Raw genomic sequence first — 26,846 nt, forward strand, 5'->3', positions numbered from 1 at the left:
GGGACAAAGGTCAGTCTCAGAAACATCCAGCTAAAGGCCGACCTCCTGGGGTGGGGGGGAAGAAGCCCACAGCGAGCTCTCCCTCAGCAAGGAAACCACCCCACGGCTCAGGCCTAGGTATGTCCACCACTGTGGGTCCATGAAAGACGTGCTGGGGCTGTCCTGAGCCAGGAGGACAGTTCCTGATGGCTCCTACACAAACACCCTACAGAGCCCTGACCTGTCCTCCTGCACCTGAGCCCCAGGCCCACCCCAGCATGCCCCTCCCTGAGCCCCAAAGCTCCTGTGGAGAGTGGGCATGCTTTCCTGTGGGGGTACCATATTGACCCATTTGGAGGAGCAGGATGCTTTCCCCATGGGGCCACCTGCTCTGGCAGTGTGGGGGAGTGGGAGACCTCCCTGTGGGGATGCCAGCAGGACTACACCAGGTGGGCTCACACTCCGCACATGGGAACTCTTGCTTTACTACACAGCTTCCCCCTATCCCCCACCTCCACCCCCCGAAGCCCATTCCTCTATCCCTGACCTGAAGCTGCTGGAGTCCCATGATGCTGACCACTGCTCCAGCTGCCCTACACACCTGGCCCTTCTGTCTCGTGACATGTAGATGATCTTTGGCTAGGCCCCGCGAGGTGACAGGGCGACACTGTGCTTTCCACTTTAGGGCCACGGCTCTGGACCCTGTCTCTCCCGTATCTCTGCAGCTGACCCGAGACTCATGCTAAGCTGAAAGCCAGGGAGAACCGTGAGCTGAGGTGGCAGGTTCAAATTCTACAAGAACACAATTCCTAGGTGAAGGCCTTCGTGCCCTGGCAAATCCAAGCAATCAAAAATTTTCTCTGGGCTTGTTCAGGCTCCTCCTCAACACCCCTACCTGCTGGCAACCAACACAGCAATGCTCACAGCACAAGTCAGGCAACCGATGGAAGGGGAGGGAAGGAATTGGGGTCCATGGGTTTTGTGAAATCTGTACAGGGATTCCACAGTGGGTAGGCGAGCTCAGGGGGATGGTGACAGGCACTGAGTTCTCCCACTTTCCCAGGTGGTAGGAGGCTGAAGGGAGTTGGCACCCACTTCCTGTGCTGGCTGAAGGTGCTCCCGGAAACAGTAATGACGCCCCTTTCTGAGCCTCGTGCTCCCACCACGGTGGCCTGGAGGGGCAATCCTTTGGCAGGAGAAGCACGTTTGGAGAGATGAGGGAACATTCTGCCATCCACAGATCCCAGTGGAGTTTGGAGGAGTTGGATTCATGCTGAGGGAGTTCCAACAGAGCCACTCCAATTTCCTGCTTGTGTTGACTTCTTTCTAGAAGGTTCTCTGCAGCTGAAGATTGCCAGCAGCAGCTGGCTCAAGAGCCTCGAGATTCAATGTGTCCCATGTATGGATCGTAACCAGACCTTAGGCAGAGCCAACAACGCTCTCCAACCTCCAGGAATAACCCCAGTTTCCCTGGGTCCCTCTGTTCCAGGATCAGACACACAGAGAGGGAGACCAAGGAAATGCACTCTTCTCTGACTCCTGAAGATAGAGCAGGTTACTCTCTACAGAGAGTTCTAAGGAACACTCTGGACAACTATGGAGGCTCTTCTGATTTTCACTAAGACTTGGGGGAACATCTGGGCCCTTAGAGCCAGTGATGTTGGACATGACGGTGGACACAGGACTGTCGCTCCATAAAGAGACTGGGGTCCCATGAGCCACATGTGACACGGTGTAAATCCACAGGGAGAAAACGTAGTCAATCCTGTGGGCACAGACCCTCCCAGGCCTGGGTTTGAGTCCCTTGAAATCATCACATCCCCTGAGATTCTCATTTCCGCCGACTTTCCTGACAAATGCCGTGCAGTCAGAGGAAGGCCCAGCCTTGGTCTGGGGACTTTAGCAAAAACGAGCCCTGAGTTGAAATCAGTGGGTGAGGACCTAGTCGCTGTGGCCAAAGGCTCAGAGCCTGCACTGTCACTGTCTCCACTGCAGGCGGGCAGAGTGTGGACCTCAGAACAAGACAGTGCTGACCGAGTTGCCTCCTGGATGAAATTGGGTGTGATTTTAACTTTGTGTGTGCTAACTAGTCACACAGAACCTTTTGTGCTCAATTCAGTGGGGCAGTAATGGCCCACTTGGCGTGCTGTGAGAGCCAGATGAGTCAGTCTGACAGCTTCTGTCTAAAGGGTCTGGGAAGCCCGGCTCTGGGCTTTAATCAGCTGCCCCGATGAGGAGGTCCCTCACCCACCACAAACACAGAAAGTGAGCTGAGTTTTGTAGCTGAGTCTGCGGCCAGTGTTTGCTGTTTCAGAGTAGAACCCCACCCCCCATCCCACCCCCGGCACTGTTACTCATTAACATCCTGCTCAGACCTGGTGGGGTTTCTGGGAAAGGGAAGGCAGAGAGACTGGAGAGCCCCACCCCCACCCCCAGCTGCCCAGTCAGCCCTGCCCACGACCCAGACCCACCGAGAGGGCTCAGCTTCTCCAGACACCCTGGGAAGGTCCTGGTCCTGTGGGAAGGCTTATCTGAGGCTGGGCATCCAGGCAGGACTAGCGTGGACCCTCAGTGTCCTGAGCACCTGGGGGTCAAGATGACCAAGACGTGCTCCCCACAGCTCCTGAGGAACTGTCAGGTCAGCAGGCGACCAGGATGGGTGAGTCACTCCCAGCTTCTCTACCATGGGCCATGTCAGGTGCCCAGGATTGGGGGGCAGTTATGCGCCCCCTTCCTCTGCCTTTGCTTTCCCAGCAGTCCCACCGTGTTGAGCCCCGTGTCAATCAGGAACAGTCCCATAGGCGGCGGTGGGGTTCTACTCTGAGACCCCAAGACTGGCTACAGACTCCCTGCAAGGCCAGATCTTTGTGCCTTTAAGAGAGACCCCCCTCACTGGTTCGGGGCAGCCAGTCACAGCAAGGACGGGAGAGATGCCTCCTCCTTTCAGGGACCCTGAAGTGCAGGTGGGGTGTGGGCAGAGGAGCCCCCCCTCGATGCTCTGGGATGGGGCAGCATACAGAGGAAGTTGTAGATGTGGGGTACAGGTAGGGATGGGGACGTCCCCCCAAGACCTCCAGGAAGCAACCAGAGAGAGAGGCGGAGAGTGGTGGGAGTTGGGGGTGCTCTGGGCCGTGCAGGATGGGCAGGGTAAGGGGCTGATTCCTCACCTCCCACGTTCCTTCATGATGAAGCTTCTTTGACCTGCTTCAGGAATGAGGGGATTAGGGGTGCGCCCTGAGGATGTTCTGCTCCTTCAGTAGGGGAGCTGAGCCCCAAGAGGCTTCCGGGCTTTCCTGGAAATAGAAGTGGAAGCAGGCATAGGACCACCCCCAGCGGCAGGAACAGCTTCCGGGACAATGTGCTTCCGGAAGGAGGAAATGGGACTGGGAAGCCAGGACTGTGCCGGAACTGCCAGAGAACAGGGGCCCTCTGCGAGGTGGCCAGCAGGGATGGGTTTGAGTGACAAAATGCTAGCCCAAAAAAGCATGTGACGATGCAGAACCCTTGTGGAAGCGGCCAAGCAGTGCTGAGCAGCATGCAGGTACAGACACTCTGTCACCTCTCAGAATCTAGGCCTCCAATGGGAGGGTCAGGAAACAGCCACAAGCTCCCCAGCAAGGCGGCGGCCTGGGGCCACAGCAGGGACCCTGAATCCTGAGGAGCTGCCAGAATCCTGGGAGTTGGGGGGTGTCACTCCATGCCCTGGTGGTGCCAGAGATCCTGTGCAAAAGAGCCTGCGGACTTGCCCGTCCTCACACTTGGCCCCTGGCAGCAGGGTGTGGAGGAGAGTTTCTGCTGATTGCATGCAGGCACACACAAGGTCACACTCATACACTCACTCACACAGACTTTCAGGCATGCACTCACACACAGACTTGTTCATACAAACATGCACTTACACATTCACACACATACCCAGACTTGCTCACTCATATACTCACACTCATCTACTCCCACACACACACACACACACACACACACACACACACACAGGAGGAGACACGCACACAGGCACGCGCGCACGCACGCACACCGCAGTCTCAATGCCCATTGCATGGTGCTTCTGCCTCCCTCCCAACCGTCAGCTTCTGGTTACTGGCCTGTGCTGTCATTCAACCACAGGGACAGAGTGAGGACCCGGCCAGGTGTCCTCGTCCAGCCAATGCCATGTGACAGTGTGGGGACCTGGAGTGTGGTGCGAGGTCCCCACCAGTGCAGAAGGCTGGCTCCACAAACCAATGTCCCCTGGGTCAGTGGAGGAAGGTGGCACTTCTTAGGCACTGTGAGGACGAGAGGGAAACTGAGCTGCATCTCGGCACTCTGGCTCCTGGTCAGTGTTGTGGAAAAGAAGCGAGTGTGGAGGGGCACAGGGATCCCAGCTGTCCCATATGTCAAGCTGCCCCCACCTTGTGCGGTAATGAACAAGGTGGGCAAGGTGGGCACAGCCCCCAACCCCCGCCCACTGTGCCCCATGTCTTTCAGTGCCAAGACATGCCCACTCTTTTTTTTTAATGGAATCACCATGAGGTACAGTTACAGATTTACAAACTTTTGTGATTACATTTCAGTCATACACTCATCGAGTACCCATCCCTCCACCAGCGCCCATTCTCCACCACCAATGTTCCCAGTATCCCTCCCGCCACCCCTCCTATCAGCCCCCGCCCCACTGCATCTACCTGCCCCACTGTGGCAGGTACATTCCCTTTTACTCTCTCTCCTTCCTTTCGGGTGTTGTAGTTTGCAATACAGGTCATAAGTGGCCATCACGTTTGGTCCATAGTCTACTTTCAGCACGCATCTCCCATCTCGAGTGAGCCCTCCAAGTATCATTTACTTGGTGGTCCCTTCTCTATCTCAGCTGCATCACGATCACTATCACGACCATCCTGTTATTCGTCGATTGCCTCGAGCAGGCCCCAGTAATGTCTCAGCTGCATGGCCACTCTAATCCCTCTTTGGGTTGCCTGCAAATCTCCTGGGAGGGAACAGAGATAGCAGGGAAGTTGAGGAGACCCAAGCTTCCCATCTGGGGTGTGCAGACGGGCCCAGGAGCTGAGCTGGCCCCGACGGTGTGCCTGGTGGGAGAAACGACCGTTGGGTCATAAAGTTGCCGATGGTCTTGGGGCTGGGGGGAGGGGATTGGGGTTAAGACTCTCCCATTCAGGACAGCTGTCTGGGGGGCTCTAAGCAAACTCTGCCCCTTTTCTCCCGAGGAAGTCTCGCTGCTCTGGCCTCCATGCAGACCTGAAGACGACGGGGCTGTGCCTTCTGCTCCCCTGTCTCCTGGCCCAGGTGCAGCTGGGGACTGGCTCCAACCCTGTCCGCCCAACACCAGAGACCCTAGAAGGAATCTGGACACTGCCAACTCCCACTGGCCAGGACCAGGCCTATGAGGGGTTGCAGGCTTCCCAGAACCAGACCAAGAGTGGGGTACAGGTTGCTCAGAACCAGACCAACAGTGGGGTACAGACTTCCCAGAACCAGATCAACAGTGGGGTGCGAGCTACTCCAGACCCAACTGACAACAGGGTGCAGCCTGGCCAGGAGGAGGCAGATGAAGAGTTCTGGTCGCTGGGCAGCAGGCAGCTCTCTGAGGGAATCTCCCACCTGAGCTTCAGCCTTTTGCGCAAGATTTCCATGAAGCACGATGACAATGTGGCCTTCTCCCCACTCGGCCTGGCCTCAGCCCTGGTGGCCCTGGTGCTGGGGAGCAAAGGGCAGACGCGAGCCGAGCTGGAGATGGGGCTGGGCCTGCGGGAGCTGACCAGGCCTGGGCACCTGCCCGAACTCTTCAGGCAGCTGCGGGTCTCCCTCGCCCTCAACCAGGAGCTTGAGCTGGCCCAGGGGAGCTTTGCCTTCATCCACCAGGACTTCGACGTCCAGGAGAACTTCCTCCACCTCTCCAGATACTACCTGGACACCCTGTGCGTGCCAGTGAACTTCCGCAACATCTCCCAGGCCAGGGCGCTCATGAATTATTACATTGACAAGGATACCTGGGGCAAGATCCCCAAGTTCTTTGATGAGATCGACCCTGGCACCAAATTCATCCTCGCAGACTACATCATGCTCAGAGGTACTTACCCGCAGGCAACCTCTGCCCTCCCGGAGCCCTGGGTGTCTCCCTTTACCTCCTTTTCTTCCCCTGACAACACCCAGAATGACAAGTATATTCCAGGTGACAGATGGAAACTTGCAGGCCCCGTTGCTCAAGATTCTTTGTGGGCCCCTGTGGGCTCCCAAGAAGGCCACAGATGCAAAATAAAGTAAATGAGGGGAGGGCATGGTGAGAGACACGGGACAGAGACCTCAAAAAGAAAGGGAGGTGTGATGGTAGTCACCAGGGGGTAATGGTGAATAGATACACCTATTCAATGAGCACCCCTCCCCAGGGACCCCACATGCTCAACTGGCCAGCACACTCTGATGTTATAACACAAGGAATCTTCTGGTTAGTAGATAGAATCTTCTAAAATACATGCAGGGTTACTACTGCTTTGCTCCTTATCAAATTTTGTGGCCTGGATGCAGCCTGGAGCAAGGAACATCTCTTGCCCTTGGATTCTTTTTCAGGGGGTGCTCACTCCTGGCTCATGCACTCAGGAATTACTCCTGGCGGTTGTCAGGGGACCATTATGGGATGTGGGAATCGAATCTGGGTCAGCTGCATGCAAGACAAATGCCCTCCCTGCTGTGCTATCACTCCAGCCCCACTCTTGGATTCTTATTGTAATAAACTGCAGGGAAGTCGTCCTTGACCCTCTCACCTCCCCTAGTTGGCAGGAAGGCTCAGGGCAGTTGGCTGATCCAGGCCACATGGGAAACAAAAAGGCCAAGTTAAAAGGTCCTGAACATACCTGCAGGTGTGTCCCCTGGAAAGGCGGACGTGGTGTGGCCACGCCTGGTACAGAGCTGACACGAGTGACTGGGAGGAGGACGGGCCACAGCCAAGGCATGGGGCGTCTCCTGTATGGCACCCTGGGGGCTGGCTTGGACTGTGGAGATATCTACCGGTCAGCTCCCCCTCCCCAAAACCAAGTGATGGGTGAGCAAGGCTAGGAAAACAAGACCCCAAGGGACTCTGGCTGCATAGGGCAGCATGGCAGCCGGGGTAGGCAAGAGTAGGCCTGGTCAGCTGAAGACCGAAGCCCATCTCAAGGGCAAGGTGTCAAGGAACTGTCCACCCCATAAGCTGGCATCTGTAAGGCCACCTCTGGGCCTATGTGCGATTGTCCCAGGGCCTGGGGGAAACCGTGTAACCACGAGGCAAAGAGGATCCGGATGGGATTTGGTTCTGCCTTGTTGGGAAGCAAATGCCTCCCCTGAGGGGCTGCAGAGGGGGGCTCGGAGGCCTCAGGGAGGCGGGTGTGCAGTGGGGTCCCCTCTCGCCTGTGCAGGGAAGTGGCAGAGCCCCTTCGACCCTGACCTCACCGAAGTGGACACTTTCCACCTGGACAAGTACCGAACCGTGAAGGTGCCCATGATGTTCCAGGCGGGCAAGTTCGCCTCCACCTTCGACAAGACTTTCCGCTGCCACGTGCTCCAGCTGCCCTACCGGGGCAACGCCAGCATGCTGGTGGTCCTCATGGAGAACATAGGCGACCACCTGGCCCTCGAAGACTACCTGACCCCAGAGCTGGTGGACACCTGGCTCAGGACCTTGAAAACCAGGTACGCTGCTTGCCCTGCTCCTGTTCACTCACAGCCCTGGATCCTGGCAGACACCCACAATCCAATGGCCGAGAAGCCGGGGGTGGGGGTTCAGGGGGAGGGCAGTGGCCAGGGACTGCCTCGTCCTTTTCCTTCTTCACCATGGCGCCTAGCCTTTCCTCCCACCCTTGGCCACCTTGAGGTTCGTGCATGTGCCCAGCACAGCAACACAACCCCCATGCAGCCTTCGGGGATGGGGATGGAGACAGATGGTGCACCGCCCACCCAGAGTGCAGGGAGGGGCTGTGGGAGGGCGCTGAGGGGAAGGTGTGCTGGGGAGGGCCAGGACACACGTATGTGCTCGTCTGCGAGAGGGGAGTCCAGGCAGAAGTGGGCTCTGGCAGCGAGTGCACTGGCCCATGCTTCTGAAGTACAGCAAGGTGGACTGTGAGGCCAGGCTGTGGAAAAGACCCGAGTCACCTGGATGGAGGTGGTGGCCATGAAGGGATAAGCAGGGCATCAGCGTGGTCTGTGGGAAGGGGACCGAGAGATCTCTGGGCAGTCTTCACCCAGACGCTACCGTGTGGGGAGCCAGGTGAGGAGTGGGGACTTCCTGGACACTGGGGACGCAGGGAAATTGGCTAAGGAAGAGAGGAGGGAACAGGAAGTACCAAAGATGAAAATGAAGGAAGGGCCCGGGAGATACTCAAAGGCTAGAAGTGTGCCCTGCACACACAGTCTCTAGCGGACAACCAGGTTTGGTTCCGGGGGCTTCCAGTGTCACCAGCCTGAGCACCACACCACACTGCATCACCAGGAGGCCCCAGTGGGCCCCAGCATCGCTGGCTTTGACCCCTACTTAAAATATATATATATATATCGCAGAGCTTTGGGTGTGTAGGGGTGGGAGGGAGCGAGGAGGAGGGTTCGGCATTGCCCAGGACTGAACTGGGAAGCCGTTGGCAGGAATGGGAAAATCCCAAAGGTCCCCTGCAAACACTCGGATCAGAAATTCCTCTTAGACATTCAGGCAGAGAAGTTACAAAGGCGAAGGCGGGGAGAGTTGGAGGAGCAGGGAAGAGAAAAGGGGGTAGAGGAGGAATCAGAGGGGGGAGGACTGGACTCGGCTGGGGTGGGGTGTGGGGAGGCGGAGCCAAACAGGAACTTTCACTTCATTAAGGTCCTACCACACAACAGACATTGTGCTGGATACTTAATGTGCGTAACTGCACCAGGAATTTGGGGCTACACGTCAGAGAAAGAAATTGGGAATGAGACAAATTTTGTATCCTTTCATGTTCATCTTTACTTTTGAGCCCCAAGACTTCTCTTTGGAAGCGGAGTATTTTCCAAGGAAAACTCCACTAGAGAAGACAGCTAACCATTTCCTCGGCTTCTGCTGGTAGGAGGCGGTTCTTGAGGCACCCAGGGGTGTGCAGGATGGCAGGGAGCAGGTCCTTGGTTGGTCTAGACGCCTAGGGACAGGGTTCCACGTTGGGGTCTTCTCAGCTACAGTGTGTGTGTCTTCGCAGGGGCCGTGATATCCTGGAATTACACCAGGGTCATGAGTCAGCCGGGGAGATCTGCTGATGGAGACCCTTCCGGGAGGAAGGGACAAAGGGAGCCTGAGCTTTTCAGAATTCACCTGGTTCTTGTCTGCATGTCACCACTTTATGTCCTTGTACTGCAGGAAAATGGAGGTTTTCTTTCCCAAGTTCAAGTTAGACCAGAAGTACGAGATGCACCAGCTGCTCAAAGAGCTGGGGATCAGACAAGTCTTCTCCCACTGGGCTGACCTGAGTGAGGTCTCAGTGACCTCAAGAGAACTCAGAGTCTCCAAGGTGAGCCGGGGCCTCGGGGAGCCCCAAGCGCTGGGGATGACGGGCGACCATCAGAGATACTTGCTGACTGGTGCACAGGCCGACGCTCCCAGTTCAAAGAGCCTTGAATCGATCCAAAAGGCTTGCAACAGCACTCGGGCTGCAGGGGGGGAAAGGGGTGTTGATAATTCTGAGCTACTTTATTGGAAACATTGGTTCAACTACTCATTTCTCTTGTGTAGCTCCCTTCCTCTCTGATCTCAAGGGAAAATGTCTCCACACACACAGACATGCATACATACACATACACACACACACACACACACACACACACACACACACGCATGCACATGTTTTAGAATACCTATAGGAACCCCTCACTGCTGAGGGCCCAGAAAACCTCTGATCACACTTTCCCATGTGATTGCTTTCAATCCTAAAACTAAACACACATCTACAAAGACCTAAGCATGTGCTCAGTGGGGCATCATATGCCTAGCATGTGAGAGGGCCTGAGTTTGATTCAGAATGCCCCATCACCACCACCATTCTGATCCAAGTCCCCCTAGCAGACCTGCATGTTTTCTTCTTGTTCTAGTAGAACAAGAGTGGTCCCAGGCAGGCTCACAGAGGACAGCTGGGAGAGCGTTTGCCTTGTACATGGCCAACCAAGGTTCGATCCCCGGCATCCCTTGTGGTACCCTGAGCACCACCAGGAGTAATTCCTAGCACAGAGCAAGGAGTTACCCCTGAGCATTGTTGGGTGAAACCACAAGAGTGGTCTCAGGCTTATCTCCCAACACCACTGGTGTGCTCCCCAAAGTACATCTACTTAAGGGGGGTAATGGGGATGTGACACCGGCCCTGTGACTGCAGAGAAAAGGGTAGCCGTGGTATGATTCTCCTGCCCTCAGCACCAGGCCTTCTGCTGTGCACACACACATACACACACACACACACACACACACACACACACACACACACGCCTTGACCCCAAGAAAAAGGCTGCTCCAGAGATAGCACATGCATATACCACACATATGCATGCTCACGCACTTGCACGCACACACACACACACACACACACACACACATACACTCACAAAGGGGCTACTCCAGAGATGGTACACACATATACCACACACACGCATGCACATACACACACTCACAAAGGGGTTGTTCCAGAGACGGTAAATGCATATACCATACACATGCACGCACACACACATGCACACACACACATACACACTCACAAAGGGGCTTCTCCAGAGATGTTACCTCGTATACCACACACACACACACACACACACACACACACACACACACACTAAGGGGTTGTTCCAGAGACGGAACACCACATACCACACACATGCATGCATGCACGCACATGCAACACACACACACACACACACACACACACACACACAGAGGCCATTTCAGAGATTGTACACATGCCCCTGGTGATTGCTCTGGGCAATCAAATAAGTGTCAGCCAAGAGGAGAGACCTCGGGGAGCTTACCACATGGCTTCCCTCACAGCCCAGGACCTCCTGAGAGAAAGAATGGCCTCCCGGGTTAGCAGAGACCTCAGGGAGGCACCTCGAGTCCAGGGGGTTGGCCCAGACTAGCCTTGGAGCAGCACCAGGTTCTGGCACACTGCCTCGGCAAACAGACCACAGCCCTGCCCCCTTGTCGGGCAAGGAAAAGATGAAGATCCCAGTGGGCCTGGGTGGCTGGGAAGCATCTGGGAGGGACTCAGTTCCAGGTTGTGTAGCCTACAGCCGCCAAGGCCTCGAGCACACAGGAGCAGAGTGTCTCCCCACAGGCCCACAATGCATTGCCCGTGTGGTCCCTTGTCTCCTGATATGGTGTTGGGGGTCCAGGCTGCCTCCCCACCCTCCTGGTGCATTTCTCCCTGCATTTCTCTTCTCCCTCCCGGGGGCACATCCCTGCAGAACAGGCTAAGGACTCAGTGAACTCCTGTTTTTGTTTGTTTGTTTGTTTGTTTGTTTTTGGCTTGGGGTCCACACCCAGTGGTGCTCAGGAATCACTGATTCCTGGCTCTGAGCTCAGGGATCACTTCTGGTGGGCTCGGGGGACCATACGGGATGACGGGGATCAAGGCAAGCACCCTCCCCCACTGTCCTATTGCTCCAGCCCATTTGACTCCATCATGTGTGGCCTCTCCAGCATCTTCTCTCCCTCCTTTCCTAGGTCCTACAAAGAACAGTGATCGAGGTGGACGAAAAGGGAACAGACGCGGTGGCAGGAACCGTGTCAGAAATCACTGCCTATTCCATGCCTCCCATCATCAGAGTGAACCGGCCCTTTCACTTCCTCATCTACGAAGAACCCTCCAGAACGCTGCTGTTTCTGGGCAGAGTGATGGACCCAACTGTCCTCTGACGAGCTGAGGGCTCGAAGGCTGCATTGCAGGGAGGCAAGGGACGATGTGGTGGGGGTACAAGGGTGGCCTCCTGCTGTCCCACCCCCCACTTTGACTAGTTGGTGCCACTCAGTGAAGCCCAAGGAGCTCACTCAGATCTTAGGAAGGTGGTGGGTGGTACGTGGGCTGCTGTTCAACCCGCATCTAGGCATCTTTGTCATTTAACTGAAGACTAGCCTAGACAAACGTAACTTCCCATTCCCGTTACCAGTGTGACTGAAGCACACAGTAGAGGAGGACATTCCAGGATGAAGACTTGCCCTGGACTGCACACTCTCTACTCCCCACCCGCACAAACTAAGTGACACAGCAGCTCATCGGCCTGGGCACTGCCAAGGCCCAGGCCCAGGAGGGCAAAGCCTTCTTTTCAGCAGGAGAGAAGGGGTTCTGGGGACTGGGGTATACCTGTGCCTTCCCCTCACCCATGTGCTGGGACCTTCCTGGGCTCCCTCCCTCCCTCCCTCTCTCCTTCCCTCCCTTCCTTCCTCCCCTCCTCCCCTCTTCACTCTCTCTCCCTCTCTCCCTCTATTCTTTCTCACTTTCTCCCTCCCTCCCTCTCTCCTTCCCTCCCTTCCTCCCTCCCCCCTCCCCTCTTCACTCTTTCCCTCTCCCTCCCTCCATTCTTTCTCACTTTCTCCCTCTCTCTCTCTCTCTCTCTCTTTCTCTCTCTCTCTCTCTCTCTCTCTCTCTCTCTCTCTCTCTCTCTCTCTCTCTCCCTCTCTTCATTTGAATGCACTGTGGAATTTGTCTCCCCCAAGATGCAAAGGCTGGAACTTCCTTCCTGTCAGATCATCTTCCCGGCCCTTGAAAGGACTGTGGGCTCCCGGCACCAGCACCATCTCACCATCTCCCCCATAAGAGGGGCTGCTGCCCATCTCAGAAAAGGAAAACGTTCCGTGGCCAGCCTGGGGGACAGTGGCTGCCTCTCCTGCCTCCAGCCCCAGAGCGCACGCTGCTCTTCCCCCATCTCAAACGCCAGCACAGTAACACTGGCAAGATGCAGGATGCCCGTACGTGGTCCCAGGCTACAGGGAATGAGAAGCCCCCTAACCTCCCGCAAGGCTCTAACGACCATTTCTGTTAGAGACCAGCCAAGTCGGGAGAACTCACAGTGTCGTGAGCAGAACTGACCAGTCTCAGAGTGGACTTCATGTGGCCACGTGCCTAACTGGATTTTGGTCAGTAGCCAATTGTTTAACATCCCTGAAATTATTATATTGATCTGCCTGATTCTTAATACCAAATCTTAGTACTGTGAGCAGTTCTTAATGAAACTAAGTAATAATATTATGCAGCAACCTAAAAACGGACTTTCCATCATTCTAAAATCTGGATATTAATGCATTCCTGTTTTCTTGCCTTCAGCACCAGTAGACACTCAGTAAGAGCCAGGCTAGTCTAGGACCTAGAAATAGAAAGAAGAGACACAAGTCGAGCAAGAGTTCCAACAGACATTCTTAAGGGGCTTCTTAGTGCTCAGGCGTGCTTGTGGGAAAAAGAGAAATAAGACTATTCAGTTAGAATGTCAACCCTCTGGTTTTATTCTGTTTGGGGGTCACACCCAGTGTTGCTCAAGGGACCATACCTTATCACTGGGAACTGACCCCTGGCCAGCTGTGCACAGGGCCGGGTGCCTTACCTGCTGGACTATTTCTCTGGCTCCACAGGGGGTTATACTTTGGCCACATATAAAAGTGGAATTCTAGAAGAATCTAAAACTATAACCCCTCTGAGCCTTTGCTGCGTTTTAGAACAATCCTGTCATGGCATCAGGATTCCCATTACTTACTCCCCAACTCTGAAAATGCCCTTGTCACTTTTAAGAAATAGCTTAAATATTCCCCCCCGAGGTTGACCACCAAAAATTCCGTGGGAAGTCTTATTTTTTTTAAATGCAAGTTTTCTTTTCTTTTTTTTGACTCTTGGGCCACACCATTGGTGATCAGGGTTTCCTTCTGGTCCTGTGCTCAGGGATAGCTCCTAACAGGGCTCAGGGGACCACACAGGGTACCAGAGAGCAAAGCCGGGCCCAGGATGTGCAAGGCAAATGCCCTCCCTGCTGTACTGTCTGTCTAGCCCCAAATCAAGGTTTCAACTACAGGATGTAACCAACTTTATTCAAAAACTGATTCCCACAGGCCACACACCTGTACAGATCCTCTAGCACACACGCAGGAGCTGCCCAAAGGAGTTTAGGGATCAAATTCCTTCTGCCCCCGCTGTAAACCTACCATGCTGTTCCTCACAGTCATGTCCGCTGCTCAGCCCAGGCACCTTGGACCCTCCATCCCCCAAGTAGTTGTGTGAGGCCATGGACACGGGTTCCCAGGGTCTGTAGACCACCCTTTGCAATCTAAAGTCCTCCCCAGCCCCAGCCCCAGCCCCAGCCCCTGCCCCAGCCCCGTTTCTGCTGGTCGAGGGAGCTTTACAGGTGTGGTTCCTTTTGCTGATCCTCCCAATTGGTGGAATTCTAGAACCCACCATTAAAAAAATGCAACTTTCCCTGAGGAGCGTGCAGACGCAGACACCCCTATTTCCCTGCAACCACACACGAGGGCAGTCTCTTGTCACACGGGAAGCCTAAAGGCTCCATCCAGGGCACAGTTCCATGGAGAGCTTTGATGGTGTGCGGTCCTGCTTCCAGGGTACAGTTGGACAGTTCCTGTGCATTTGTCCTTGAGAGTTAATTCTGACAGATATTTAGCAGAGACGGTCACTGCACATATGTCTGACAACAGGGCTGACTGACCCTGCCCAGGGTCCTGCCAGCCTGCTGTTCTCGCTCCCCATGACCCTCCCCTCCACACACAGGATGGGAATCCTGACTGACATGGAATCGACCCTCAGACATCTCCGTTCGACAGAAAGCCCAGGTTCAGGGTTCCATGAGGGCCCCCTCCAGCCCACAGAGGCTCTGGCCTGTCACACACAGTCACCACAGTAGAGCAGGACAAGTTAGGGCCAGTGTTGTGGCATCAGTCTTCAGCCCATCTGTCACTTAGGACAGGAGTCTGTCCTGGAACAATGCAAGTGGCAACGGTCCTGCAGTGAAGGACAAAATCAACCATCTTTAAATAAAAGAGTCACGAAAAATGACCACAAAGAGGCCAAATGGAGGCAGGGGGTGAGGGACAGTCAACAGAGAATGTGTCCCTGCCAGTCCCAGAACTGATGCCAAAGGCTCTCCTTGGCCGTTTCTCTGTGACGACACTGACTGGAGACGGAGTACATGCCTTCCTTCTTTCTTGGTTATTCTTTTCATTATGGAATAGAAACTGCAGGAAACTATTTGAAGCTTTTTCCACAAACACAAGCATAGCATTAGCCTCTGTTTTATTTTGAGTAAATTCACTGTTCATTATCTCACATTAGAAAAAGCAACCACACACGCATATGCATTCACAAACTAGATCATCTTTATCATACACCAATATACTTTTTTTTAAAAAAAACAAACATTTTCTCACATCAATATAGTCATATGCTGATTGCATTCTGAAATAGAGAAGCTGACCAGAGCTTCATACAGAATATACTTCAAGAACTGACATTTGAAAATTAAGAACCGTTTATGCGCCACAGGTGAATTTTGATGGAAACATTAGTATCAGTACAAACAAAAAGGCTGTCGACATAGCTTAAGCATGATAGCTTGGAGTAACAGCTGATTCGAACTAGATTCATCATTCCAAGGTCAGGACAAATACAATCTAAAATGTAAACAAAGCATTTATAAAATAAAGTCTTCGAGGAAACAAAGGAAATCATTAATCTATTATTTTCAAGGTAGTTGTGACCAAAAGTTCTCTGAAATCTTCATAGAATTTTCATTGCCAAATTTAAGTTCCAGAATGTTCAGGTACGACATACTGACACCACAATTAAAGGGCTGATGCGACCCTGGACAGATCGTGGACAGCTGTTTGTACCCTCTTGGTGGGACTTCTTTTACTTGGGCCTGGAGTTTTACAAGCAAAGGCAATGCTCTCCTTCCTCTCTTCAGCCATGTGATCAGCCACCAGGGCAATTTCGATTGATTTGGACGTTTATGTGATTTTTTAATGGCAAAACACTAAAACAATAAATGGTTTCCTGCAAAAGTAAGGCCATTTAATACATTCCCCACAAGTGCCTGCTGTAAATTAATGTGAACAATTCTGTTTTTGCAGCAGTAAAGCACATACCCTAAGAGCTGGTTTTCATTATACTGCGCTATAACGTTGGAATTCTGTAGTCACAGTATCCAAGAAATATTCCACCTAGGGAATCTAATTTCAGATATGGAAAGTTTAACATCAGCTGCCATTACATCTCTCTTTTTCCATTCTTTTACAAAAAAAAAGTCCCAGCAGCCATTGCTTCAACTTCTCTTCACCAGTCACATTGTCTCCATGGGTCTTGGTTTGCCTTGTTCCTCAAGCAGATGATTTAAGGATTGGACTTTCTAGATTTTCTTTGCCAAAAAGGGAGAAGAAGAGCAGAAGGTAGAAAGACGACGGACAAAGAAACAAGAAAAACAAGAAAAAATTTATTCGTGTAATCTTACAAAATAAATATACTTTGAACAAACCGAATATATAGGGATTCTGATTACATGAAAAATATACGGCATATTAGAGAGTTCTTGAAATTATCTTTAATTTCCAGATCCTATGTGTATCTAACACAGCATTCAATTCCATTCATATGGGTTCTCTGAGAAATTTTTGGTAAAACTGTCATGGAGATTAACATGGGCCTAAATATATATCTAGTTTGATCTTAGAAGAACGCCAGGCAGGAGGTCTTCTTGTGCTCTTTTGAGACACTGATATTCCTAAGTGCCAGATGTGCCATCCCTGTCATGCTAAAAAGCTCAAGAATACACAGCTGTGGATTTTCCTGTGAGGTAAACACTGAGATCACAGCTTATGAATTCCATGTCCTAGCTCGTAACAACAGTAACAACAAGTCTCAAATTGGAGACGCTACTGGGCCCGCTCGAGCAAATTGATGAACAACGGGAGGACAGTGACAGTGACAGCTCGTATTAAGCGGAAAGGGTATCATTTGGGTATGGCACGGCACTGAGTTGTGGTGATGCGTCCCAGAAATGAAATTAATGTGTGTTATATAGCGATCATGCATTCCAGCTACTCAGCAGAGAGAAAATCTGTAAGAAAATCACATCGGAATCCCACACCACAGACACTGCACGATAGACTTGGATATGAGTCCCGGGTGGAGGAGCAGCAGCTGTGATACCAATATTCCTGCTCCTTCAGGATATTTAGAGACAAAGTAAAGGTTAAAATGTTCAGTAGCATTGTGCCAATTTCTAGCTTCATTTCTTAACCTGTCTATTCAATATCATATAAATAATAATACTGACAATATGGCAAGCAAGAGAAAGTAGTCTGTAAGAAGACACAGCACTGGGGCTGGAGCGATAGTACAGTGGGTAGGGCATCTGCCTTGCGCACAGCCAACCCAGGTTCAATTCCCAGCTTCCCCTATGGTCCCCCGAGCACTGCCAGGAGTAATTCCTGAGCGCATGAACCAGAAGTAACCCCTGTGCATCACCAGGTGTGACCCAAAAAGACAAAAAAATAAAAAAAGAAGGCACAGCATGTTCGGCCAAGCCAGAGCAAAGAGCTAGTGAGCTGAAATAAAGGAGGGCAGCTATAAACGTATTAAGCTTTAATGGTTTTTTAAAAAGCCCTCAGCACATAAGAAAAGAAATTGAGAGAAGAATGAATCACATATTGAAGATAAGAAATATACTCTTAGGAGGAGAATTCCAAGGCAATCTCTGGAGAGGAAGAGGGTGAGATTGATAAAAAGGAAGGGTCTCAGATGGCCCTGGGACCCACCCTGCAGTCTCAGGTAGACCCCTGGGCCCAGGTGCAGGACTGAGCAGTACCCAGCTCCTCAGCTTCCACCGATGGCCAATGCAGGGCTCACTCAACCATGGCAAGTCCTGTGGAGTCTGACTTTCAACGAGAGCTTCCACACCATCATCCTTGGAGCGTGGCCGTGTGGGCCAGAGGCCTCCATCCTCATTCTCTTAAATAAAATGCACTCTGTAGAAATACCATTGTAATAACAGCAGGGCCATTTTTCCTCTTTATAACATCTCATCGTATTATTTCCTTGAGTTTAACTATCACTAAATTTGCTTAGAAGCCTTGAAGCAAATTTAGTGAGCAAAACTAAATTTATTCATTTAAAATGAATAAATTTTAAATATATTTATTTCAATAAATAAAACCAGATGACATTTCTGAATGCATCCGTATTTGTGGATATCAATGGTTGACTTAAATATAGAAGAAATTAGTAGAGCAGTTCCTAAAGAGAGAACTAATGTACAGATTCCACTAAAAGAAACATTTGAGAAACTAATTAAAAAACACTGATGAATTAAATAAAATACATGGTATAGCACAGTGGGTAGGGCATTTGCCTTGCATGCAGTCGGCCCGAGTTTCAATCCTCCACCCCTCTCGGAGAGCCCGGCAAGCTATCGAGAGTATCCTGCCCGCACGGCAGAGCCTGGCAAGCTCCCCGTGGCATATTCGATATGCCAAAAACAGTAACAACAAGTCTCACAACGGAGACATTACTGGTGCCCTCTCGAGCAAATCAATGAACAACAGGAGGACAGCACTATAGTGCTACATGTTTAAAAGAAAATCTCTGTCCTGTACTGATTCCTTTCTCATGGATGGCACAGGTGTCCTAGTGAAAGAACAGCACCATCACATGAAATAGCTGCCCTGTCAAGGGGGTCTAAGGGGGCATGTCCAAGGCAGGCCTGTCAGGTAAAGGGGCTGCCTGTAACTAGCATGCAGGACAATGGCTGAGTCACAGGATCTATCAGAATGAAGATTTTGAAGGTATAACCCTCTGACATGTTTAAATCAAAGGAAATAAATAGTAGTAAGAAAAAAAAATAAGGAAGACCAGAGCGATAGTACAGTGGGGAAGACACTTGCCTTGCTCGCGGCTGACCTGGGTTCAATCCCTGGCACCCCACTCGGTCCCCTGAGTGCTACCAGGAGGGATCCCTGAGTGCAAACCCAGGTATAATCCCTGGCACCACTGGGTGAGGCCCAAAACCAAACAATCCAAAAAAAGAGAATGCAGTGGGTGGAGACGAGAGAGCCTTCAGAACACGCCCCTGGAGGGACGTGAAGAGTCTAGAAATCAGACAACTGGACTCACAACTCCAGACTCGTTTCTGAAGTGTCATCCTGGATCTCCACCTTTCTGAGTCTCTAGGGTCGCACTGTGCATCTCACTGAGCTAAGAAGTGTGCAAAAGGGTACAACGACACCCCATATCTCTTCAGAGATCTCAGCCCCTGCACGCAAACAGGGCACAGCAGAACACACAGCTGTTAGCCACTTGGGGAGAACCCTTCCCAGCTTTCTGACGAATCCCTGCGGGGGAAGGTCTTGGCCATAACAAGAACACCCGCTGCTGTGCTCGCCAGTCCAGAGGCCCGTGTGATCATAGTCCCTGTGGATAGAATGTGTCCTCCTGACAGACACACCCATTCGCTGGGCGGTATTTCAGTGGGAGGCAAGAACACTCAAAGAGAAGAACCGGGGTCCCGCTCCCTGGGTCACTTACAAAGAAGCTTTCCGTGGTTGCATGTCTTTGCTTCCGCTGCTCTTTGGATCCACCGAGCCGCGGGAGGTGCTTGGCAGGGCCGAGTTTGAAGAACAGGAAGGCGCAGCACTGCTGACATCCCTCGACTGGAACGAGTCATCTGCAGGAAGGAAGTGGGACACGCTGAACACACTCGGCACCGTGGACCTGACTTCCAGGGACAGGGCACACTGCTTTCTTGGAAACCAGCTTTACTAAGGTCGAAACAACACACAATAAGCCGCGAAGGGGTAAGATTTGGACTGAGAGACCCAGCAAGCCGCCACTAAAGCTAGAGCCCACCCATTCCCCCACTCCAACTCCAGCCCCCGGCCCCTCCCAAGCTCCACACAGCCTCTAATCTGCTTCCTGGCACTGTCATCGGTTCACCTTTTCTAGAATTTTCTCTAGAAAAGAGATGGACGGGGTGGATTCACACGGTACCTATCTTTTGACATCTTTCATTCAGCATGATTATTTTTGAGATCCGCTGGTACTGCTATGTCAACCAATACTATTCCATTGCATGGATCCATCACCATGCTTTTATCTGTGCCCCTGCTGATATCTGTAGTTTTGGTTTTTACAAATATGCCCTCTATGTCGGATCACGAAGACTTGCTCTCTTGTCTTTATATGTCACAATGAGACTTAGAGGGTAAAAATCAAACAGCCTTGGGGAGCAGTAGTATAGTGACCTGGTGCTTGCCTTGAATGCAGCAGACCTGGGTTTGATCCCTGGTGTCCCATAGGGTTCCTCAAGCCCGGCCAGGAGGGTTCCCTCAGGGCAGAGCCGGGAGTAAGCCCTGAGCACCACTGGATATAGCCCAAATTCAAAATAGAATTCACGACTTTGGTGAACTAAGAGTGATCAAGTTTTGTTACTGCTTATAGCCCTAACTTTAGTTCAATAAGTTTCTATTACCAATCCATTCCAGTTTCTTTCTTTCTTTTTTCTTTCTTCCTTTTTATTTTATTTATTTTATTTTTTTGAGGGGCAGAGGGTGGGAGGTATTTGTCACGCCAAGCAGTGCTCAAAGGTCACCCCTGGCTCTGCACTCAGGGCTCTCTTCTGGTCACCTTGGGGCACTGTATGCCTGGATCAAACCTGGGTCCGCTTTGTGCAAGGTAAGCATGCCACCCACTGTACTATCTCTCTGGCCCTACATCCCACCTTCTTAAGATACCATCTATCCTGAAGAACCATTCAGTAGCCTTTACATGAAGCTAATGCTTTAGTGCGGAAAGCATGAAAAGGCTCTGGAAAAATGAAAACATGATCTGCAGAGGGACCAGAGAGAGAGAGCGAGGGCAGGGGCTGAAGTGCTTGCCTGACACATGTTGGCCCTGGCTGGGATCCCCACAACCTACACGGTCCCCCCAACACTGCCAGGAGCAACGCCAGGTACAAGCTAGGACATTGATTTACAGAGTTATTCATAGTTGGGTTTTAGGCATATAATAATGCGGAACCACCAGCGTCAACTTCCCTATACCCATCATTCATTCAAAAGAACATACGCACACCATTATGCACTGCAGCACTCAGTACTATAGCTAAGAATTGGAATCATCCAAAGTGTCCAATGACAGTTAAGTTGATCATAAAGATGTGGGACATGCAACAGAATCTTGCACATCTGTGTTCCTTCTGAGAATAAAAAAGAATTAACACTCCAAGTGTAACCTCAAAGGGAAAGTTAACAGGCCTTTTTAATTTTCAGACTAAGATCTGCTATTATTTACTCAAAAAATGATCATAAATCAATATTATGATTTTCAACTAGCAATATATTCTCCCTTACTCATACTGCAGTTCTTGGTTCTATTATATTAGCCAAGAGGAAAGCCAACTACAGCCCCAGCGGCCAAAGCACGTCCACTGGCTGCCTTTGAAAATGAAGTTTTGTCAGCACATGACCAGACCTCTCCATATATTCTCACCAGCCACAGCTACTATGAGTTAATGGCAGAGTTGAGTAATTGAAACAGAAACCAATTTGGCTCACAAAGTCCAAAATACTTACTAGCTGGCCCTTTAAGAAGAAGTTTTCAGATCCCCGAAATAAACCTCCAAATATATAATTCCATGGGTATTTACTGGCATATGTCCTTCACTGAAGTCCTACTATTTTTATCTCCTCAAAACAACAGAGCAAATTCTTAGACTCTGCTGCCATGAGTCCTCAGGATATAGTAACACCTAGCGCTTGATTTTTTTTTCCCCTTCTCTTTTAAAAATATTAAATTCTGATTCTTGACATAGTGAAAATAGAACAGCATACTCAATCTTGCTAGGGGAGAGTTGAACATCTTGGGTACTTGATAAAGCGAGATTTTTTTGGGGGGAAATGAAAAAACAAATAGGTCATTTAAGCAAAATAATTTTATTAATTTTATCTATTTATAAGAGCTCAGATTTCTACCTACCAGTTAATGAGACCACGGAAGTCTTTGCTAACCCTGAGACAGAAGGTGCATATCCTGTTGTAGAATTTTTACTAGGAAAAAAAAGAACATGATTTTGTTTAGAATACAAGAACATGCTTCTTTTAACCCCAGTCACCGTGTACTTGGCCTTTCTCGAATGGTTAAATGTTTTCCTCTATGTCTCTTAAACACACTTGCTACTTTCATTTCTCCTTCCTAATATTTTTTACATCTCACAAGTACTTGGCAGATCACGTAGAAGAATCTCCTGCCTCTTTGGCTGTTTCAGAATAACAATTTTTCTACTGATATACACACAAGACAGATTGCAGAGATAAAATTTTCTTGGAAAAGACTTATTTTGGTTCTAATCTCTTTTGCTATCTTAACATGACTTTGCGATAGCACAGCGGTAGGGCATTTGCCTTGCACACAGCCAGCATGGCCGACCCGAGTTCGATTCCTCCGCCCCTCTCGGAGAGCCCGGCAAGCTACCGAGAGTATCTCGCCCGCACGGCAGAGCCTGGCAAGCTCCCCGTGACGTATTCCATATGCCAAACACAGTAACAACAAGTCTCACGATGGAGACGTTACTGGGCCCGCTCGAGCAAATCGATGATCAATGGGAGGGCCTTTAATATGACCTTTACTGGCTAAGAACTCTAGATAGATGGAATGATCAGGGTCTAGGTAGGTGTTTTTCAACCTTTTCCCAACCACACCCCCTTTCCAACCTTCTTACCTTCTGGTGGACCCCTATCTTACATGTTGAGCCTCTACCTCATGCTGTGTCCCTCTATTTATATAATTTTCATCTGTGGTCCCTTTGGGATATTTATATGACATTTATATGACCCTGGGGTGATAGCACAGAGGTAGGGCGTTCGCCTTACAAGCGGCCAACATGGCCGACCCGAGTTCGATTCCTCCTCCCCTCTCGGAGAGCCCGGCAAGCTACCGAGAGTATTCGATATGCCAGACACAGTAACAACAAAGTCTCCAATGGAGACGTTACTGGGCCCACTCTAGCAAATAGACGATCAACAGGAGGGCCTTTACCTTTACCTTTACCTTTACCTTTATATGACCCTAGCCCCCAGCATATCTCAAGGGTAAAGATCTCATAAATAAAGGGCCATGGCACGAGATTAGGGCCAACCAGTAGGACAAGGGGCCACGGGAAGAAAGCAAAGTTTGAAGAAGGCCAAGGTCAGAAAAAGGTTTAGAAACATTGATCTAGATCATCTGTTAGTCATGTCAAAAACAGCTGAAAATCTGGAGTAAATATATCTTGATTAAGAAAAGAAAAATACTTATTTTTCTTGATAGGTACGTTGTCTTCCTCCAAATTGAATATAAACTGATATGCTATTGTTATTTATGAACGTATACAACAAATATTTAAAAAACCAAGGTCATTTTATTTATGCGGATTCTCTCCTAATCTGACTGTTTTATTATTTTACTGCTAGGGCCAAAGGGGAAATTACACATTCAAATGAGATATTGTCAGGAAAATGCTACTATGGTCACTTTATCACCAAATAAATTTCAGAGACTTCTTCCTAGGTAAGAAATAATTTTAAAAGCAAATGAAGGTCCACATCCTCCTCATATATGGGATGCGTCCACACCCAGTTAACAGTGGTTAACAGTGGAGAGGCCTAAGTGACATAGCATCCTCCCAACGAAATGTAATGTAAATCCTGGTATACACTATGTCACTGTGTCACAGTAATACACTATGTCACTGTGTCACAGTAATACACAGCCACAGTAGTGGTCTAGCTCTCATGCCAGGACACTAGGATGTTGTAAGGAAAACTTCTAGATTACTATTCTTTTAATATAGCAGTTTTTATAGGCAAAAACATACAAATTACTGAATGACCAAAAAAAAAATTAATCCTGGTTTTCTAAGAATGCAAACATTTTGCAGTGAAAAAACATATGATACCATACCTAGTACACTTGTCTAAGTTGCCATATTTTGCATAAAAAGCTTGATTATTAAAAGATTGGCTTCGAATCAATTTGGATTTCTTGATTTCTTTGCCTAAAGTAAAAAGCAAAAGAAAAATGCAACTGTTCAGTTCCTCTTTAGCTGCTGAATGCCCATTCCCTGGCCACCTAACCACCATTCTCAGTAAAACACAAGACCCATGGAGTTTCCTGCCCTGAGTTGGACCTGTGGATGTCTTACCTCTACTGCCTGCCGACAGCGATCCAAACAACTAACAACAAGAAGCAAAGCTACTTCGAGCTGGAGTAACAGGACAGCCGGTAAGATGTTTGCCTTGCATGTGGCCAATCCAGGTCCAATCCCCTGCACCCCATATGGTTCCCTGAGCCCCCCAGGAGTGCAGAGCCAGAAGTAAGCCCTGAGCCAGGTGTGGCACAAAATCAAAACAAACAAAAACCCAACAAACAAAAGCAAAGGTACTTCAAGGGCAAAGACTGTGACTCAAGTTGTAGAGTACAAGCCTGATAGGGCCTGTGTGAAGGGCACTGGGTTGGTCTCTGAGGCTGCCCGGGCACCCGGAGCACCACAATTAGGCCTGGTCCTGGGGGCCCCGAGCACTGTGTAGAGGGGTTTTGCCTCCGCCCTCCAGCACTGGGCTTCAGAGTACTGAACCTTGTCTAGTAGAAAGCCTTTGCCTGTAGTTAAGTTTTTATTAAAGGAAAGAGAGACACACATAAAGAAACTGTTTCTTACTTGTCGATGGGATTCCAGAAGAGGGTCCAGGAACAGAAATGGGGATGCTCTTGGGCTGAATTGTTGGAGTCTTTACTGTCATGTCTTTACCTGAAATAAACTCTGTTATTATGCCCTCCTAGTTATCGCCATAAACAGATAACACAAAGACTGTAAGTCACAATTCCTAGTTAAGCAAGATATTTTGTGTTTATAAATTTTAGTCTTAGTCATTCCCTGCTCAACTTCACAGTCTCCCTGCCATTATTAGGTGGATGCTTTCTTTGGAAAGAACTGGACCTTTGCACTGAGCCCCACCACTTCCTCGTGTGTTAACCAAGATCTGCAATATATTCAGCACCCAATCATTAAGAACGTTGGCAGAAGAAAAAGAGGAACGTGATGTTTCCACAGCAAACTCAAAACTCAGCACGACCTTTCAGGATGCAGAAGGGAGCAGTGAGGTCATGGAAACAATGACTTACGTTTCTTATCAAAGGTTTTGTCATTGAAGGTCCGTCCATCGTTCTGTTGCTTCTCTTTCTCTAACTGCTCCTAACATGAAGATAGACTCTTAGTATTAGACATAATATCTAGGTTCCTTCTGAAAACTGTTCTCATGAGAAATGACTACATTTTAGAGATACACACTACGGTTTGCAGTTTACTAACAGAAATTAAGATTGTATTTCTATTTTCAATGTCAAATTTCAAAAAGGTATTCTAAAGAAATCTGGATTCTTTCAGAAATGTAATCTTTTAACACCTACAGAAATGTGCCTTTTGGGGGAACTGTCAAACTAAAATAATGAGTTTGGGGAGGGATGGAGATACTAAGAGGGACGTAGCAGACAAAATCTTTTCCTGAAGCCATGAAAGAAGAGATCTAGAATGGCAAAGGTAAAGGTAAAGGCCCTCCCGTTGTTCATCGATTTGCTCGAGCGGGCCCAGTAACGTCTCCATTGGAGACTTTGTTGTTACTGTGTTTGGCATATCGAATACGTCACGGGGAGCTTGCCAGGCTCTGCCGTGCGGGCGAGATACTCTCGGTAGCTTGCCGGGCTCTCCGAGAGGGGCGGAGGAATCGAACTTGGGTCAGCCAAAGCCTGTAAAAACAAGTTTACTGTCTTAAGTTCTTCAAGAAATAGATGACAATTTACAGCAGTGTGATAGGGTTTTCAATACAGATGTAATTCACACCACACCTAGACTCTAAAGAATGATATGAATCTGCATCACAACTACATTAAGTGGTATAAGGTTAACAGTTAGCAAAGTATAAAAGTTCAAGGATGTACACTTCGCCAGAAAATTTAAAAAGTGGTGAAACTATCCATCTCATTTTTGAGACCATAATAATTCTAATACAAAATTTTAAATGATACACAAAAAAAGAAAATTATAAATCAATTCACCGAATATTTATGTAGAGACACACACAAAGTCCTTAAACCCTTATTAGCCAAGAATTCAACAAGAAAGGACAATAGATAATAATCAAATCTTTATCTACAAAATACAACACTATTTACCATTTGAAAAATAAATGAAAAAAATCAGTACATCAATGGAAAGAAGGGAAAAAATAAGTATTTCTTGGGGCTGGAATACAGCAGGTTGGACTCCTGTCTTGCATGCACCTGACCAGGTTCAATCCCTGGCACCACATATGGTCCCACCAAGAGCTGCACCCAATGTGATCCCTGAGCACAAAGCCAGGAGTAAATCCTGAGCACCACTGCATTATCAAGCCTTGTGTGAAAAACCGAACTGCTCTCCCCTTCAGCAGGTAAAAGGACAAAAATGGCCACCGGCATCTCTTTTATTCAATTGGAGGTGTTTATTGGGCTGGAGGTCCTGGCCCTTGCAGTAAGACAAAAGAAAAGAAATTAAATGCATAGGCACTGGACCCCAAGAAGCACTCCTGCAGTATGTTAAAATACAGGGGACAGAAAGATAGTAGAAGGGTTAAGTTCTTGCCTTGCATGTGGCTGACCCCAATTCTATCCACCACATTGCATCGGGCCAGCTCAGTGAACCCTGAGAAAATGACTTTAGGAACATCACTCTGAGAACAAATTGACTCTTATTGATCTTGTTTCTGATGATTTCATTTTCCACTTTGTTGTAGCAGGCAATATGAAGTAAAATTGTCATGTGCCTGCTTAGGGGGCAGGTTTGGGGGGTAG

The 26,846-nt window shown here is 49.6% G+C and overlaps 2 protein-coding genes across 3 annotated transcripts in view; one reads left to right on the top strand and one right to left on the bottom strand.

Annotated features, from left to right (window-relative positions):
• Window positions 1–2,423: 2,423 nt before the first annotated feature.
• SERPINA10 (serpin family A member 10) lies at window positions 2,424–12,547 on the top strand. The gene is made up of 5 exons (XM_056133129.1): window positions 2,424–2,638; window positions 5,200–6,058; window positions 7,380–7,653; window positions 9,323–9,473; window positions 11,666–12,547. Exons 1-5 carry the CDS (start codon window positions 2,576–2,578, stop codon window positions 11,855–11,857), a joined length of 1,539 nt encoding a protein of 512 aa, XP_055989104.1. The 5' UTR covers window positions 2,424–2,575; the 3' UTR covers window positions 11,858–12,547.
• A 3,689-nt stretch (window positions 12,548–16,236) lies between these two features.
• Window positions 16,237–26,846, bottom strand: part of PPP4R4 (protein phosphatase 4 regulatory subunit 4) — a 121,646-nt gene continuing 111,036 nt past the window's right edge. For both annotated transcript variants that reach the window (XM_056133127.1, XM_056133128.1), the window contains 6 exons: window positions 25,143–25,212; window positions 24,679–24,768; window positions 23,925–24,018; window positions 21,963–22,033; window positions 19,515–19,653; window positions 16,237–16,350 (listed from right to left, as the gene is read on the bottom strand). In XM_056133127.1, coding sequence (XP_055989102.1) covers window positions 16,326–16,350; window positions 19,515–19,653; window positions 21,963–22,033; window positions 23,925–24,018; window positions 24,679–24,768; window positions 25,143–25,212 — 489 coding nt within the window. In that variant the 3' untranslated portion in view covers window positions 16,237–16,325. The remainder of the gene's footprint in view (window positions 16,351–19,514; window positions 19,654–21,962; window positions 22,034–23,924; window positions 24,019–24,678; window positions 24,769–25,142; window positions 25,213–26,846) is intronic.

This window comes from Sorex fumeus, unplaced genomic scaffold (assembly GCF_029834395.1).
Source record: "Sorex fumeus unplaced genomic scaffold, SorFum_2.1 ptg000098l, whole genome shotgun sequence".
NCBI classification, from domain to species: Eukaryota; Metazoa; Chordata; class Mammalia; order Eulipotyphla; family Soricidae; genus Sorex; species Sorex fumeus.